At 36.6% G+C, this 19152-nt stretch overlaps 1 protein-coding gene across 7 annotated transcripts in view; it reads left to right on the top strand.

The window, feature by feature from the left end:
* LOC113717019 (sodium/hydrogen exchanger 8-like) overlaps positions 1 to 17600 on the top strand; it is a 43847-nt gene extending 26247 nt beyond the window's left edge. For 5 of the 7 annotated variants that reach the window (XM_027241650.2, XM_072070476.1, XM_027241647.2 and 2 more), the window contains 8 exons: positions 3471 to 3773; positions 6727 to 6824; positions 7121 to 7252; positions 7333 to 7551; positions 7663 to 7869; positions 8764 to 9025; positions 16597 to 16907; positions 17212 to 17600. In XM_027241650.2, the coding sequence (XP_027097451.1) occupies positions 3471 to 3773; positions 6727 to 6824; positions 7121 to 7252; positions 7333 to 7551; positions 7663 to 7869; positions 8764 to 9025; positions 16597 to 16907; positions 17212 to 17508 (1829 nt within the window). In that variant the 3' untranslated portion in view covers positions 17509 to 17600. The remainder of the gene's footprint in view (positions 1 to 3470; positions 3774 to 6726; positions 6825 to 7120; positions 7253 to 7332; positions 7552 to 7662; positions 7870 to 8763; positions 9026 to 16596; positions 16908 to 17211) is intronic. The other 2 variants (XM_072070477.1, XM_072070478.1) reach the window with 2 other exon arrangements.
* The last annotated feature ends 1552 nt before the right edge of the window (positions 17601 to 19152 follow it).

Here is a 19152-nt window from a genome sequence, read left to right as displayed (position 1 = left end):
AATTTGGTCTTGTGGTGTCTGTAACAGTGTTTTGAAGTATGCAGAAACTTGGAAACAATAGGTGAAAATTCATAAAATGCTGTGCAGTTTGATAATCCAGTAGTTCTTGCAAAAGTATTCCACGGGCGACACTGCTCAATAACATCTAAGTGCACTAGAATCAACATCACATTTGTTGAACAGGAAGTAAAATGGGCACTTCTGTTTATCCAGATTAGGGTTTAGTAGTAAGCTGGAGCATTCTGGGCTGACCACTGCCTTTATTGTTCATAGTAATAATTTACCTATTGAGGCAAATTGTAGTAAGCAAGAATCATTGAAATGAATCAGCTTTAATGCAAATTGTAGTCTGCAAGAATCAATATACGAGTAGAAGCCCATCTCCACACCTTTCCTCGCCAAGGGAATTACTATGGTAGCCCGCAACGGATCTTCTGTTCCACACTCTGTGTCACTCTCTGTCCCATTTTTTATTATATTGCTATTTCTCCTTCACAAACATCATATTTTAATTCTTTTTTATTTTCTTAGGATCCAATAACTATTAATTGAGTAAAAAATAAATACAACAGCTTCAAAAAACTAATATATAAGAGAAAATTAAAAAATACAGCAGAAAATTCATAAAAAATCTCATTTTTTATGCATTTTGATTTTTTGAGTTTGTTAAATTTTGTGTATTACTCAATTAATAGTTATTGGATCTTAAGGAAATAAAAAAGAATTAAAACATGATATTTGTGAAAGAGAAATAGTAATATAATAAAAAGTGGAACAGAGAGTGGCACAGGATGTGGGACAGAAGATCCGTTGCGATGGTAGCCTGGCACATGGTGGCATATGCATCAGAAATGCAGAAATAATACCAACACTAACATGGAAATAGAAATTGGGAAGTAGATGGTAAACAAGTGGTAGTGAACAATAAACATTATAACATCACTACCCTTTTGTGCCAAAGCATATTGTGAGTCCAGGAACTATGTTTTACCCAATTGAGTATCATCACTTCTTTCGAACTGAACTGCAAATGTCACACATCTCATGATCATTAGCCCCAAGGATATTTCAGTGGTTCTTCAATTATGTGTCGCTTTTGTTATAATAAAAGCCAAATAAAAGGTTAGCTGACTGTATCTAATTAGTATCTAACATAGATTACCTTTAACATTTTTCTTGTGGTTTTTTGATAAATTTCTGACGATCAACTCCAATTTTTGAATTTTTTATTACGTTTTCAAATTCACTGGATAGACTGATTAAAATAATTCATAACATCGGATACAATAACCAAAACGGGTTTATTACTAATTTTGGCAAGTGATTTCTAATACGATATAGGAGCCTCTGACTTTTTCAAATTTACTTTACTTTCACCCGTCATCTAGTCTGGTGGAAAGCCTAGAATGGAAAGGTTTTTTCCACCTAGAATGCCTTTCTAACCGGAATGTTATGGAAGAAAATTTTGCAATCCAATGTCTGGTACCCAAGTCAGAATGGAATGTCCATTCCATTTTCAATGTTTGGTATAACTAATTTTTCAATGTTAGAAGGCAATAAATAATATATGTACAAATTTGACTTATTTACCCTGAAATCTATTATTTTATTTTATTTTATTTATTCGGGCTCTACTATCTGTTTACCTTATACAGGGAACTTTGATTTTTTCTTTTTGTACACTAAGAAAAACTTATATACTTATTGAAATAAATCAATTATAGTACCTTATTAATTCTGAAATATGAGCATTTATTTTAATCTTTTGTTTCATTAACAACATAATAGCCAGCATTTAATAAATGAATCACATGAAATCGAACATTCATATTCTCTCTTCATTATGCTCTCACTATAGATATCATTTGCAAAAAAAAAAAAAAAAAAAAAAAATCCATAATAGATTTGCACAGAAGTTTAGAAAAACCTTAAAGTAAGAAAAGAGAAAAATATTTTAAAAATAGCTAGAATCATTTGTTTGTTAAAAAATTATGGTCAATTATTGATTAAACTAACAAAAAGCCTAATATTTGGTAAGGGAGCAAAGAAATGTATGAGGATAAACTGAACCTTAATAATTTTGGACATTCAAGGATAAAGTTGGAAAGAGCTTTCCTTGGGATTTTGTGAGGAATGGCATTTCCCGGAAAAAGTTGAAATGACCTTTCTAGGGTGAAAATCCTTTCGAACTCAAAAAGTTCATATCAAACATGGGAATGGAGTGGACAAGTCAGAAAGGTCTTTCAATTTTAGGCGATTCCTGCATACCAAATGAGGAGTCTTATACTGTAATGTTTGAAATTCAATTATTTATCAGAAAGAATTCTGAAGAACTTCCACTGATCAATATAGTCAGGCACTATAAACTAGTGGAATAAGTACCCACAATCGTTCATGGTTAAATAGTTGGAATTACATGTCTGAACATGTTTTCTGGAAAATCTTTCCTTTTAAATAATTGTTTCTTGACAACAATTTGTTAGAATTACATTTACTGGGAGCTGTAACCTATTTTGTGTTAACCTAATTACTCCTAAACCAGACTTCTTGGCCTGCCTTTTTTCAACCCTTCCCTTTCTCATGTTGTCCTTTTTCCTTCATGGGTTCTTTCTGCTTTTTCTCCATTTTTAATTTCTCTCATGCTGCTACCACTCTCCCTAACATTGTAATTATCAGGAACAGCAACTTAGTCTAGCCAAAACCATGCATTATGTGGCTCCCGTATTTGGTATGGTACACGTTTTAGGTTAACACTTACTGAAATGCAACTAAATGAGTGCAACGAAACTAGTATCCGTGGTGGCTTTAACCCCCCAATCAAACCAGACAAAGTTCAACAAAAGTTAACAAAGATCATCCTCTTCCCAAGGACAAACCAATTAATGCATTTAGAAAAGGGACAAAATCTACAGAAATGAAAATATATACTTCAAACCCATACTAAAGTAAAATAACTTTAACCCAAAATCTCCTTGAATTTGCATTAATCAATTCCTAGTGTTTTGAGCTCTACAGATAATTTGAGGTTATTGTAAAATTGAGAGAAGAAAAGCTCTCCCTAAGGCGCAGCTTGGGAGTCTTAAAGAAAAAGAAGAGAAGGGTAAACATAAGTTGAAGTGGTGATATCGCTGATACAAAATCATGTCAAATGACAGCCCACTAACAAAGAAAATTACTCCGCTGTGTTGTTCCAAAGTGGTTAAAGGAATAGCGAACTTGAGTTTGATGGTGATGTCTGGGTTTCTGGGGCATTCATTGAGAAAGCACTTTCTGAAGCCTTACAGGCCAAAAACTTCTTTAGCTCTCTGACATAGCTGTTCCAATGCATTTTCTAACTGAATAGGCAGGGTTCAGCCTACATAATTGGTGTTTTTAGTGTGAGCAAGGAACTTTGTACTTGGTTTTGAGATACTAATTCAGCTTAATAAGATATGTTTCTGTTAAATTAAATGAATTCTGTGTAAATGTAGGTGTTCAAGCAGCTTACTGGGGGATGCTTGATGAAGGAAGGATCACTCCAATTACTGCGAATTTACTTATGCAATCCGTCGATGAAGCCCTTGACCTGGTTTCTCATGACACTCTGTGTGATTGGAAAGGCTTAAAATCTTATGTTAATATTCCCAACTATTACAAATTTCTTCAAACAAGCATAGTACCCCAAAAGATTATCACATACTTCACAGTTGAGAGACTGGAATCTTCATGCTCAATATCTGCTGCCTTTTTACGTGCCCATAGAATTGCTCGACAGCAACTACATGACTTTATTGGTAAGAACTTCATGGTTTCTAGGATAGAGCATAACAATCCTGTTCACGTCCTTCAATTTAAAGAATTTTGTGTTTGGATCATCCTGAATATCACCTGATCTAAAAGGTTAAGATAGTAGAGAATTTTTTCTAAGCATTCATATGATCTATCATGCATTCTCACACACAGGTTGGATTTATTTGATGAGCCGAGCAGGTGCATGTGTTATGATGGGTGGGGTTGAGAATCTTTGCCAATTCCTGTTCCGTATGGAGATGATTAGTCAACTTGTTTTAGAGCAATTGAAAGTCTTAGGTTAAATTCTCCCTGCCACCCCCCATCAAACTGCACGTGTGGCAGGTTAGCGTGTTCAAATGAAAAATTACACTCCAATCTATTCATTTATGCTTTTAGGTGAGGTGGTGATTCAGTATAATTTGCTATCACAACTTGAAATTAGGTCCATGTCTCCATCTTTTGAATAACTTTTGCCTACTTGATGTAAGTGATCTCCTTGTCACAGTTGTGTATGTTTCTTAAGACACAATTAATGACATATTTTGCATTCATAGATTAACAAACTGTAAGGTATCATATTATGGAGTTTGACATTCATGGTTAATCTAATCTGTTTCTGATTGTAGTATCTTTTATAGAAGTAATGTAGTCATAATTGTGTACATATGTTGATTTTTTGTCCATCAGCCTCTATGTTATAAGATTATATGCTTTGGGGCTTGCTGTATAAATCAGCTTTTAATGTATGCTCCTTTATCTTTTGTTTGCTTCTCTTTTTATCTTATCTCATATTTATAATGAGATTCTGTTTTTAGGTTCTGATCTTCATTCAGATATCCTTTCTTGAAATTTGCTGTTGGTTTTCTATCCTCTTCTCAGTTGTCATCTCCTTGTCAGTATCTCCTTTTGACTTTATTATAGTCAATTGGATTCCCCCTTTGGCTGATCCTCTTCTATTCCTTCTAAATTACATCTTTGTACTCTTAGTGCCCCATTTGTTTCAGTAACTCTGGAAGTATGTTCTTCTCAAGGAAATTTCCAAAAGAAAATTTCACCTCAAACTTTGTTACTTGAAGCATTTATTAAACAACCCTCCTTTTCTTACTGATCATCTAGAAGAAGAGTTCTTATCCCTGTGATGCATGGTTAGATCTAGGAGGCATTGTTGTTTTCAAATTGAAAGTAGGAAAAGATTTGCTACCTTTGTGAAACTTGGATCTTGTCCAGTTAAGGCTACTAGCTGATTTTGGGTTTAGCACCTCAAGCATCCCCCATTAAATATGTTAGTCATGTTTGGTTAGTTTGTGTGACAACAGGTTGAGTGTTAGTTCTAACATGGATTAAGCATATTGGGCCACTGGTTTGTCCCAAAAGTCATTCAGCTGCCACACACCTAGGTCACTTGATTTGGTATCAAACCATGTTTACTATTTGGGAGCCAAGGACTCCATGGGATTAAGTGCTACAAACAAGATGGGCAGGAACCACCTTTAAATTCTCTGTTAGCTGCCTGCGGAGTTCTGCTCAGCTTCACATGGTTGTAACTTTGACTGGTTAGTTTGGGGCTTGCAAGGCCACTAGGGCCTTCATGGTGGTCATGGTGACACTTCAGGTGTATACCACATTGAACACATAAGTCAGGCTCTAGTAGTTTATAAGACTACAGATAGAATGCTACTAGTTACTAGGGGTCTTTTTGGTTGCCCTGTTCCGGAAAAACATTATAACACACATCTAGAGTTGAGGTGTAATCAAGTCGACCTGAACTTGAGTACTACACTACTCGAGCTCGACTCGAGTTAAAAAACTTGGACTCGAACTTAAGCCCAGCTCTTGAAAGTTAAGTTCGAGCTCGAGCTTGATTTATTTTGCATTACTCGAACTCGAACCCGAGTTCATGCTTATCGAGTCCAATCAAGCCTAATTGAGCTTTAAAAAATATAAATTTATAGTTTATATAAGTTTAAACAAGGGACAAACATTTCATCCTAATAAATAAAAAAATAATTTAAAAAAATATATGTGAAGCTCGATTACGCTTGACAAGCTTTCGAGCTTCACATGGTAAGCTTGAGCTCGACTCGTTAAGTACCTCGATCTGCTCGAACTCGAGTTCGAACTTTGTCAATGCAAGTTCGAACTCGAGTTTTGACCGAGCAAGCTCGCAAGCTACTCAATCAATCTTGATTCGTTTGCACTCCTCATCTAGAGTAACCCTACTAAAAACACCCAAAACATTCAAAGCTACCCAAAACCACACACCCCTCTGCTCCTTTCTCCCACCTTCCCCCCAACATCCTCCTCCACCCTCCACCACTGCCCCAGCCATCCTCCCCCTCTTTCCCTACCTTCCCCCATCCACCCAGCCCCTTCCCGCCCCCATCCTCCCCTCTTCCCACCCTGCCAGCCCATTCCCCCCAACTCTGCCAGCCCCCCTCCCTCTTCCCTCCAACATCTTGGTCACGTTTCATTTGAAGTATGCAAATAATGTATAAATTTCTCTTGAATTAAAAAAAATTGGTCTAAGTTAATGCTTCTAGATTGTGTTATTAGAATCAAGAATTTAGTTAAATTGAAGTATTGTACATCGTTGCAGCTTCTCCGTTTCTCCTGCTTGTTAATTTAATTCTCTAAAATTCGTTTATGAAGTCCTTTCAATAAAAGTTCCTAAAGCTCAAAGCTGTTTCTCATTTTTCCTTATGATTTAATGCAAGTCTAGAAAGCCTCTCCTAAGGATCGAAACTTTCTAATTGTATTTGGTTGTTTTACATATGCAATTTAATGTCTTTTCTATTCAAAATATAGTCTGAAAATATTGTTGGAACTCCGTTCCATCAAATTATTAACTCCGTTCCATCTGTTTGACGTCTCATAGATCTGCATTTTGCATTTCTATAATAGTACCTCCTATTCAATAATAGCTTCTTAAATATCATTACCGTATTATGACTGCAGGAGACAGTGAAATTGCATCCCTTGTAATCCGGGACAGTGAGGAAGAAGGAGAAGAAGCAAAGAGGTTTCTGGAAGAAGTTCGTTTTTCATTTCCTCAGGTTTGTGCATTTGCAGTTTTTATTGTCTGAATGCAATTTTTCCATTGAGAACATCAGATAAACCCTCAAACATGTTTATTTTCCTTAATTTGTTGAAATGTGGTTTGAGTTAGATTTTCTCTATTTCCTTTCTATATATTGTATTGTCCTTTTTCTTTTCTAGGAATCTCCTCTTAGAAGTATCACGGGAACCATGAATTCCCTCCATCTTTTCTTGCTCACAAGGTTCTAAATGCTTTTGCTTACTTTGTTCTAGATCTTTTGAATTCAACAATCTTAGTTAATGTCTTCTCCAGGTTCTACGTGTTGTAAAAACTAGACAAGTAACATATTCAGTACTGAATCACTTAATCAGTTATGTCCATAATCTTGAAAAGATTGGCTTGTTGGAAGAAAAGGAGATGGTTCACCTTCATGACGCTGTCCAGGTATTATATCATCTTTTTATTAAATTGTGATTTTAAATCTTTCCTCACAGTTGACATAGATCACTTGATGTTTTATGCAGACTGACTTGAAAAGGCTTTTAAGAAATCCTCCTTTGGTAAAAATTCCAAAGATACATGACTTAATTAATGCAAATCCCTTGTTGGGAGCCCTTCCTCCTGCAGTGCGTGAGACATTTGTTGGTTGCACTAAAGAAATAATGAAACTTGGTGGCACAACTCTTTATAGGGAGGGGTCCAGACCTAGTAGTGTATGGCTGATTTCAAATGGAGTGGTGAAGGTAATGAACAGATCTTATGGTTGTTTTACACATTGAGCACAACACTTCTTCAATTAATCTGTTGAGACTTCAGAAACAAGAATCTAGCACATGAGAATTGATTTTATACAGTGGACAAGTAAGAGCATAGGAAATAAGCATTGCTTGCATCCAACATTTACACATGGGAGTACTTTGGGCTTGTATGAAGTGCTTGCTGGAAAGCCTTGCATATGTGACATTGTGACGGATTCTGTGGTTCTCTGTGTCTTCATTGAAGCTGAAAAGATACTTGCTGCTCTCAAATCTGATCCTGCTGTAGAAGATTTCTTTTGGCAGGTATACCATCCTTCAGCTGCACTTGGATCTATAGTTACACATTTCTTTTATCTGTCTAATCTGCAATTGATGTGTGAAAAGAAACTGTGAAGATTGCATCTACACCTGCTGTTCATGAGAAAAAAGAAGCATTTCGCAGTTAATTGTCATATTGCTGAAGAGGAATTTTAGAACAAATGATTAGAAAATGGGATGTAAAGTAAGTAGGTAGTTTAGCTGATTGAGTTATTAGATGTTTTTAAGGGTTCATAAGCAAAACACATATATAAGAAGCTAGAGTTTAATTACGTACTACCTTGGCAGGGCATTGTGAGGATGTTGTTGTAATACATGTATCTTTTGTTATCGGTAACAGGTTGATCTGGTCACCTTGGGTAGATTCATATCTTCCAGAACACACTGCAGTGTGTGAACAATGCTGTTCTGAAATTCATGTTTAAGATATAAAAAAAGGAAGAAAAAAAGGGTAGAAATGAGGACTAGAAGAAAGCTGCTTGGCAGTTGTATATGCTAAGACATGAAAATTTTATCAGTATTGTTATCTTCCAAGTACTAACAAGCTAAGGCAACAGCTCAGTTCTGATGCATAGTTTATATGCATTATAGGTGTGTATTCTTATGTTTAAATGTAAAATTTTCTCACTCGCCTTTTGTTTTTTTTATGCTATTTACATAGAGTGTATCCACTAACACAAAAAAATTGCCTAACAAGATTTTGCTATTGTAACAAGCGTGGTAGTTTGTATTGTTCATCTTTCTATTTGGCACAAATTAATTGCCTCTGATCTTGTCCATCTTACAATATGTTGAAACATATATTAGCATGCGAATTTGTTATCAACTATCTTTAGAATTTTGTCTTTCTCAATTTAGTCATTTCCCCTTTTTCTGCAGGAAAGTGTTATCATTCTTTCCAAACTCTTGCTTCCCCAGATATTTGAGAAAACAACAATGCAAGATCTGAGAGCTCTTGTTGCACAAAAATCAATAATGTCTATATACATTAGAGGAGAAACTTTTGAAATACCTCACCATTCTGTTGGGTTTCTGTTGGAGGGCTTCATAAAAGCTCAAGGTTTCCAAGGAGAATTGCTTACTTCTCCAGCAGCATTATGTCCATATGGGGATCAAAGCTTTCGAAGGTCTGAAAGATCAGGTATTTAAAATGTGCACATACTGATACCTGTTTTCCTTTCTTCTCTTTTTTTCTTTTTGGGATCTTGCAGAGTGGCAGACGGATAGATGCATGCATTACTGCTGTATTTTAAGTTGATTGATTGACATGTCACTGTTTTGAATTTTTATTTTTCTCGTAATTCTTAAGTTTGTTTGATTGACATGCCTCTATTTTTGAGTTTTGTTTTACTAACAGTTCATTACGGTATATCAAATCATCACATTATTTGAAAAGCGTATTACATTAATTATACGTAGTTTGAATGATGATAGTGGAGTACTAAGAGACAAAGCAATATTTAGTTTAGAAAATGTGATGGTGTCGGTTGGGAATATAGTTAGCCTGCTACATCCATTTACTGAAACCAGCCAATGTAAAATAGAATTTTGATACTCAATGACAATAATTATTTGGAGATGCTGATCAGTCAGCTAAGTCCCACCCAAACAAAATCTGTTATCTAACATGAACGATGGCTTATTGGTTATTACCATGTGACTGAATACCTCATTTCTTAATGCCACAGAGATGCTAGTCCTCAGATTCACAACTATAAGCATAGGCTATTCCCAAAAATCTTGATGACTAATAATAGGATGAACATTTGGAATCCAAATTCAGCTAAGGATTGGCTGGATCTGACAGGTTGGATGACTGATTAACCAAGTTTCTTCTGGTACATGGTTTTAATCATATCATATGCTGGTCTGTCATAAGACATACTCCCTTCCCTGCATTATGCGTGACAGTATTTGAGTTGCCTTAATGCTTTAGAAAGTTGAGAATATAACTACTGTAAAACAAAATCTAGATAACATGTGGGGCAGGCATTACTGCATTTTTTTGCCTTATTACACAGTACTAGTTATTGGTCTAGAGTATGATGTATAAACTCTCGAAACTAGCTTCCAGATAAGGAAACTGTTAAACAGTTCATGACATCTCAAAACAGGAAACTTGGCTTGAGTAATCCGAACTGAAGGAAGCTTAGGCATTTATATCTTGAATTTGTTTGGTAATAAGTAAGCTGACACTTGTGAGCTTCCTTTTTTCTCCCCTCTTGTTTGTACTTTCTTTATAAATTTAAGTTGGTCTGGTTCCCTTAGTCACCAGCACTTGAACCAAGCAGTCTTTACAACATAATATAAAAGCTGTTTTGGACTATAAATACATTATGCCTCTTCAAGTGAAGGCCAAATGCATTCTTTACATATTGGACCCTGGACACTTTTTTCTCTGTTGTAATACCATGTTGAACAACCAACCACCTCATCGGATGATTGCTAATTATGAAGTACTCAGAGCAGATTAATTTATTTATTATCTTCATATTTAGATTATGATTTGCACTTCTCTGATAAGCTTGGAGTTGGGTCTTGTAAATATGATGGTTAGTATCTGTTGATTCTTGAATAAATTTGTAAGGTATATGGGTTCCATTTGCGTGCTTACGTGGACCTTGATCTTCTAAAATTCTTGCAAAGAATTCTTTGACCATGCAAGATACACATACACAATGATGTTTGGCTAATTGGAAAGCATGCCAAGATGGTTATGGTTATGTTTATCAGCCTTAAGTCATCTGTATTTAGGATTGCCTTTTGATTTCCCTTTCATTATCTTGGTGGCTACGTAGCTTCTGTACTCTTGCATTGCAATGAGCAAAAAGAATAACTTACAGTTTTCTTGTTCTGTCCTGTCAGAACTGTTTTTTGCTGTGTTGGAGGTAACATTTTTTTTTTGTGTTGCCATTTCATCTTTCTTGTTATACATTCATGTGCCACTTTACCATTTTAAAGTCTTTCATTATTGTGAATTTCAGAGGAAGAGAATAAATTCCCCATATTTTTATTCATCAATCGTAAGGGTATATATACAGGTATAGACATCCTATAATAGGAAGATATCCTATTACAATAAATCAGTCCTCTAATTCCTATAATTTAGGCTACAAACTAGCCTACATTTGTTAGCTATCTAATCCCTACAAATCAGCCTATATCAATCTGTGACAGCTATCTAATCCCTACAAATCAGCCTGCATATAATCTGTAACATCTAATCCCTACAAATCATCCTGCATATAATCTGTAACACTCCCCCTCAAGCTGGAGCATAGATATTAATCATGCCCAGCTTGTTACATAGATAATCAATCCGGACCCCGTTAAGAGCTTTTGTGAATATATCACCTAATTGTTCTCCAGTCTTCACATAACCTGTAGTGATCAAACCTTGTTGGATCTTTTCACGAACGAAATGACAATCAATCTCAATGTGTTTCGTTCGTTCATGAAAGACTGGATTGGAAGCAATGTGAAGTGCAGCTTGATTATCACACCATAGCTTGGCAGGTACTGAGACCTTAATTCCTACTTCACTAAGGAGCTGATATACCCATATGACTTCACACACAGACTTGGCCATAGCTCTATATTCAGCTTCCGCACTGGATCGTGAGACGACATTCTGTTTCTTACTCTTCCATGAGACCAAATTTCCCCCAACAAAAACACAATATCCTGAAGTAGATCTCCTATCTTCCTTACACCCTGCCCAATCTGAATCTGAAAAACATTCAATCCTAGTATGACCATGATTGCCATATAGGATTCCACGTCCAGGAGCACGTTTTAAATAGTGCAAAACTTGTTCGACTGCTTTCCAATGGTCAACAGTTGGTGAGGACATATATTGGCTTAACACACTCACTGAATAAGCAATATCAGGACGTGTCACAGTAAGATAATTCAACTTTCCGATTAGTCTTCTGTACCTCTCAGGACCTGCACACAATTCACCTTCTTTGGTTAATTGTAAATTAGGAACCATTGGGGTACTACATGGTTTAGCACCCAACTTTCCCGACTCCGACAGTAAATCAAGTACATACTTTCTCTGTGATAGAAAGATTCCCTTCTTACTCCTGCTAACTTCAACTCCCAAGAAATACTTTAACATCCCCAAGTCTTTGGTATAGAACTGAGTATGAAGAAAGGACTTTAGAGACGAAATTCCGCTAGAGTCGCTACCTGTGATTACAATATCATCCACATATACAACTAACAGAATAATACCTCCATTAGAGTGTCTATAGAAAATAGAATGATCTGACTTGCTTTTCTGCATCCCAAATTTCTCAATAGCTTGGCTAAATTTTCCAAACCAAGCCCGAGGACTCTGTTTCAAGCCATATAGAGATTTTTGCAGACGACAGACTTTCCCTTTCCCATACCCCCCTTGAGCAACAAAACCAGGTGGTTGCTCCATATATACCTCCTCCTGAAGATCACCATGAAGAAAGGCATTCTTGATGTCTAACTGATGCAGAGGCCAGTCATAAGCTGCAGCAAGGGAGATAAACAACCTGACCGAAGCAAGTTTAGCAACAGGAGAAAAAGTATCATGATAATCCACCCCATAAATTTGAGCATATCCTTTAGCAACAAGTCGAGCTTTCAATCGAGAAATGGAGCCATCAGAATTCATTTTGACAGTAAACACCCATTTACATCCAATGGCTTGTTTACCTGCAGGTAAGGTAACCAAAGTCCATGTACCGTTGACATCTAGAGCATTCATTTCCTCAATCATAGCAGTCCGCCATCCGGGATGAGTTAATGCCTCTCGAACAGTCTTAGGTACAGAAACAGTGTCTAGGGATGTAAGAAAAGCACAAGAAGAGGAAGACAAATGATGGTAGGAAACAACTGAAGAGATTGGATAAGTACATGCACGTTTACCTTTTCTGTGAGCAATAGGGAGATCAAGATCATCGTTGGCAGCCGGATCTGATGACAAAGAGACTGGTTCATCAGGACATGATTCTGGAGACTCAAGGACCAAGTCAGAACTGGGCTGATGTGCCCGACGTGAGTAGGTATATTTGATGGGAGGCTTAACCGGTGTAGACGGAGGCGGACCCGAATTTGGTATGACACTATAGATTAACAAATCATCATCCTCCCCTGGACTCACAGAACTTGAAGAGCCTGAAGATGAAGATAAAGGTGTTTGTTCCAAAAAAGTAACATCAGCAGACACAAGATACTTACCAAGACTAGGACAATAACAACGATACCCTTTTTGCATGCGAGAATAACCCAGAAACATACACTTTAAGGACTTAGGATCAAGTTCTGTAACTTGAGGACGAACATCCCGAACAAAACAAGTACAACCGAATATCTATGGTTCTATAGGAAACAACTGTTTATTTGGAAATAGAGTGTGGAAAGGAGTATTACCAGACAAAACAGAGGAAGGCATACGATTGATTAGAAAACAAGCAGTAGATAGAGCATCAGCCCAGAAACATTTAGGAACCTTCATTTGAAATAACAAAGCTCGAGCAGTTTCAAGAAGGTGTCTATTCTTTCTCTCGGCAACCCCATTTTGAGAAGGGGTGTCAACACAAGAGGTCTGATGAAGAATACCCTGCTCAAGCATGTATTTCTGAAAACTGCTTGAAACATATTCTTTTGCATTATCACTTCGTAAAATTTGTACAGGTTTACCAAATTGGGTTCGAATTTCAGCACAAAAGGAAGAAAAGTGAAGAAATAGTTCTGAGCGACTTTGCATCAAATAAAGCCATGTCATTCTAGAATAATCATCCACAAAGGTAACAATATATCTGAAACTAGTTTTAGAGGTAACTGGACAAGGACCCCAAACATCAGAATGTACTAACTCGAAGGGAGCAGTAGCTCGCTTATTGATTCTAGGACTAGAACTAAGACGATGATGTTTAGCAAACTGACAAGACTCACAATCTAATGAAGTAATGTTTGAAAACTGAGGACAAAGTTTCTTCAACATAGAAAGCGAAGGATGACCCAATCGACAATGTGCTTCAAAAGGAGAGATTGTTCCAGCACAAGCTATAGACCCTGGTTTCGGTGTATCAAGAATGTAGAGACCGTCAGACTCATGTCCCTCACCAATAATCTTCTTCGTCATGAGATCCTGAAATGAACAATAACCAGGAAAAAATGAGACACAACAATTAAGAGCACGAGTAAGTTTGCTGACAGAAATCAGATTAAAAGATAGTTGTGGTAGACTCAGAACAGATGATAAATGGAGAGATGATGTGGGCTTAGTGGTTCCAGACCCAATAACACTGGATGTTGAACCATCGGCTAAAGTAACAGGAGTGATAGATTTATGTGGCTGAAAGTTAGAAAGTAAACTAGGATTACCTGTCATGTGATCAGTAGCACCAGAATCAATGACCCATTTTGGAGAAGAGGAAACAAGACATGCATTGGGTTTACCTGTCTCAACAGGAGCAGTAACATGACCGGATGGCTGTTTCACTGTTTCTTGAAACTGAGTCAATCTAGCATACTCATCCGCAGATATTGTAACATGCTTGTCAGAGGTCGCACAACTAGATGCAATATGGGCAGAGTGAGCCTTCTTATACTGCAGCTTCCTACAGTCTCGCTTGATATGACCTGGTTTATGACAGTAGTGACATACAATTTCTCCTTGCTCCTGTCCATGATTGCTAATATTCTTATCAGAGTAGTTGGGCCCCGACCCCATGCTCTTACTGTTGCCATTACTCTTGTAGTGTTGTCTTCCTGAATCAGCTGTGGTAGTTCGGCTAAGAAGAACACTGTTAGGCTGAGTAGATAGAACAGGTAACGTATTCTCTGTACGGAGAACCCTTCGAAAAGCATCTTCTAGACTGGAAATTTCTGAACCAGAAAGAATTTGAGATTTTGCAGTCTCAAATTCAGACGGAAGACCGGCTAGAAAACTCATAACCGCCATCTTCTCTCGCTGATTTCGTTGTTCCTCCACATCACAACTGAAGGGAAGCAGCATATTGAGCTCTTCATATGTTTTCTTGAAGTCCATAAAATAACTGGTGAGAGACTTGTCTCCTTTATCTGCCCTGTAAAAATCCTTGCAAACATCATAGATACGAGAGAAATTTCCTTTTCCAGAATATAAGAACTGTAAATAGTTCATTAATTGTTTTACTGTCTTACAATGAGTAACCAGACCAACCACCTCACTATCAATAGAATTACGGATCTGTATATACAAGCGAGCATCCTCTCTCATCCAAGACAATTTAGAGTCATCCGTAGGTGGATCATCAGTCAGATGGCCATCCATAGAAATACTGAGCAGATATAATTCAATAGTATTGTTCCAATCAAGAAAATTAATTCCATTTAACTTATGTTCCGTGATTTTTGAAACCAGCGGAACTATATCAGAAACAACTCCAGGCTTTTTGTCAGACATAATTGCTAAGAAAATTCAACAAGATAACAGATTACCCACAAGAAAAACCTGTTGTAACCAAGTCCCACACCTAGATCGATGTTGACCCACAAACAGGTATGCAAATAGCGTCGAGAGACAGAAGAGAGGTGCTGGGTTCTGACCAATCGGTACTACGTACCTCCCTGAGTTGGCGGTGTCTATAAAGGAACCTCTAAAGCCTGTACCTTGAATATGGCTGCAGCTTCCCTCACACTCAACAACCCAGAAAAAAAAAAATTTATGAACAAACCTTGCTCTGATACCATGTGAATTTCAGAGGAAGAGAATAAATTCCCCATATTTTTATTCATCAATCGTAAGGGTATATATACAGGTATAGACATCCTATAATAGGAAGATATCCTATTACAATAAATCAGTCCTCTAATTCCTATAATTTAGGCTACAAACTAGCTTACATTTGTTAGCTATCTAATCCCTACAAATCAGCCTATATCAATCTGTGACAGCTATCTAATCCCTACAAATCAGCCTGCATATAATCTGTAACATCTAATCCCTACAAATCATCCTGCATATAATCTGTAACAATTATAATCTCATGCCATATGATTAATCATATTGGTTCTTAGTTTTCTTGATCCCTGGAAGGTTTAAGCTCCCTTCAAACCTATTATGCTACTGTAGCACAGTTGATATACTTGTTTTTCCCTACATGGATAGTGTGCTACATAAGTCACGATCTTTACCTTTGCTCTTTTGGTTGCGAGGCTCTATTTTTCTTTCTAAATTTCTATGTGGATTTTACAAGGCTCAAGAGAAGTTCTTTTGTTCCATTTCTTTGTTGTTTTCACAGGGATGATATTATTTTGAATGGACTAAGATGTTCTTCTCATATTGAGTGGTTGAATCTCTTTATAAAGATCCTTTTGTCTAACTTCATGTTATGGATCATTGCATCAAACAGATACATTTTCTTTGTTGGTAGGAAAATGTCTAAACTTGCTATGCCAGAATTTCTATTTCCTTGAGAAATCACATGAAATGAGCATGTGGTATCTCATAGAGACTTAAAATTGAGGTGCCTCATATTTGTCATCTTTATCCAATATATTGGTATTTTTGGTCACTGATGTTTGTTCCTTGTTACGTGAATAAGATGTCCTTTTCGCTTGATCTAGAGTTGTAAGAGCTAATTCTAAGAATAACAGAATAAAAAATCTAAACAAAAAAAGAAGGGCTAGGATTTGAGGGGAAGTTGTTGGTCTTTGTTTTGATACTTCTATGTTATTTCTATAAAGAAAGAGGTGCTGGAGCAGACAGTTTCTCTCATCAAGCAACCTGGTATCAAGTGGAGACAAGGGCAAGAGTAATCTTGTTTGACATTGCTGGATTTGAAGCCAATAGAACTCTTCAGAGGAGATCATCATCGCTAATATCTCATTCAGTTGATCACCCTTCTGGATCTCTAACTGGAGAGCATGGTGGTCTTATGAGTTGGCCTGAAGAGTTCTACAAGATAAGACAACATCAGAATGATCCAGAGAAGGCTAATGAAAAAAAGAACAACTTATCTGCTCGAGCTATTCAGCTGAGCATCTTTGGAAGCATCGTAAGTCCAACTTTTTCATCTTATATCATGTGTTTCATTTTATACACTTCCAATAGTGCTGGATCACTTCTTTAGAAATAAAAGAAACAGAAGTGATGGACAAATGGCGACTTCAAATAGTGCTGAATCACTTCTTTAGTTCCCGTCTATCTTCAGCTCTAAATAAGCATCTCCTTGATATGCCACAATGGAGTCTTTGATCTAGTCTGCACTTTTACTTGAGCGTTGAAAGTTCACAGGACATAGTATCTGAAATCTTTTCACATGCACTATTGACTTCGTGAATATGCTACACATGCATCAGATAAACAATGCCCCTGGGAATGCTCAAAGGTTTTCTGGGAGTGGTTTGAAGCCATCTTATAGTCACTCATACCCAAGAGTTCCATCAAATTATGTGAGGCCTCTTTTTTCTGCCAGATCGGAAGGGTCCTCTACCATTGGAAAGAAATTAGCAGTGTCAGAACGCGATCCTCACGTTGAAGACTCAAACTCGAAAGAGAAGCAAGGTAGAGATGACTTGAGTGATGAATCTGGTGCAGAGGATGAACTCATTGTCAGCATCGATTCACCAAGTAGGCTTTCCTTTCAACATGTATAGTAAACTTGATGAACTTTCAAAACTTGTATTCAGTTTGTTTTTCAGGCCTCCTTTTTCAGCATTTTTATATCATAATTTTGTTGCCTTTGATACTCTATGGAGCATTTAGCTGAAAAGATTTTTAAGTACGTATATAAATAGTTTGAGGTGTGGGACTGAATCAATAGTGAACTCCGTACCATCAAAACTTCTCGTGATAATTTGTTTTGCTGGTATCATATTGTACCCAAAACTTGATTTTCGTCAATTATTCCTCCAATTAGGCCACTGTTACAATCCTGGAACAATTCTGTTTTAATTTTTTTTTTTCCAAAAAAGCTACTTGTCACAAATTAGAACTCGGGCTATATTAGCAATGGAAATGGTTAACAGTTTGAGGGTTTCTTTTAAGCTTTTAGAGAATATTTGTAATGAAACCTCATCATTGGAGTTTTCGTAGTATATTGGTCTAAATGACTTCAAGTCAAATTACTTGGCAAGACCATATATCCTTACAATATATAAGAGGTACTTTTGCCTTACTGTTCAAGGCCAGTTTCATCTACTCTTCCAAGGCCTTACCCGTCATTTTGCCCTCCATCCAGTGTTGCTTATATATTTTCTCCTCCTCTTACGCAGGACAATTTTGTGTGTAAGAAGTGGAGATTTTTTACCTTCATATTACGCTTTTGCCCTTAGTCTACTTATTATTCCTTTGTTTATCCTCAATAAATTCTTTTTTTTATGGTGCTGTGAGTATTATGAAATTGGGCTTTTTTGTCAATTCTTTTGACAAGATTGCTGGGTTACATCAATAAACAGTAATCTCATCCTCCAATTTACACTTTCCTCCTTAAAAGATGCCTTTCTTGTGGAGTATAAGATTTTAGCTTGAGGTCATCATTGGAAAGTAAATTTTATGCCCCCACTTGCATGTAGCTGTTGTTCCCAATGCCATATTAAGCACAATGGTATACAGATTAGTCATGCGCATATGTACTGATCTCCGTCAATTTGCTATGTTCTATTTGCTTTCATCTCCCACTGCTTTGCTTCCTTTGCATTGCCGCTGCTGGTACTCATCCTTTTACTTCCTTCTGTTTTATATTTTATATTATATTTCCTCATTTTTGTTCCACCAAATCTGGATAATGATCCCGCACATTATTACGCACCCGAACACGATTACGCTCCGTCTGCGCAAAACACTAAGCTTAAACTTATAATAAACTTTTACCATCCACTAACAAATTACGTTTGACCAAACTAACTTATAAAACTCAATGCTCAGTTCAAAACAAAACAATACTATACACATGTGAACAAAGATTCTAACCATACTAAAAAAAAAAAAACAACAACAAAAAGCTGCAGCTTCACAGACATCTTTTACATAAAATAATTTCTGCAACTCACAATTAGCTACATAAATAAACAACATTTTCCCATGTTTTACTTCAGAAAATTTAACCCAAGTAACTTTCCCATGTTTTACTACCAATCTTTCCACACAAGCATTTTCCTAATACCTAAAACAAAACAGGCCAACCCCCTGGCACCACCCGCGCCTCGCGCGGGAAAAACAACCTAGTATATATATATATATATACCCTTTTTTGCTTAAACTATTTTTGTTTATGGAATTTACAGTAACAAACATAAAAA

This window comes from Coffea arabica, chromosome 11c, assembly GCF_036785885.1.
Source record: "Coffea arabica cultivar ET-39 chromosome 11c, Coffea Arabica ET-39 HiFi, whole genome shotgun sequence".
NCBI classification, from domain to species: Eukaryota; Viridiplantae; Streptophyta; class Magnoliopsida; order Gentianales; family Rubiaceae; genus Coffea; species Coffea arabica.
Note: the sequence above shows the minus strand (reverse complement) of the source record. Positions and strands in the feature narration are given on the sequence as shown.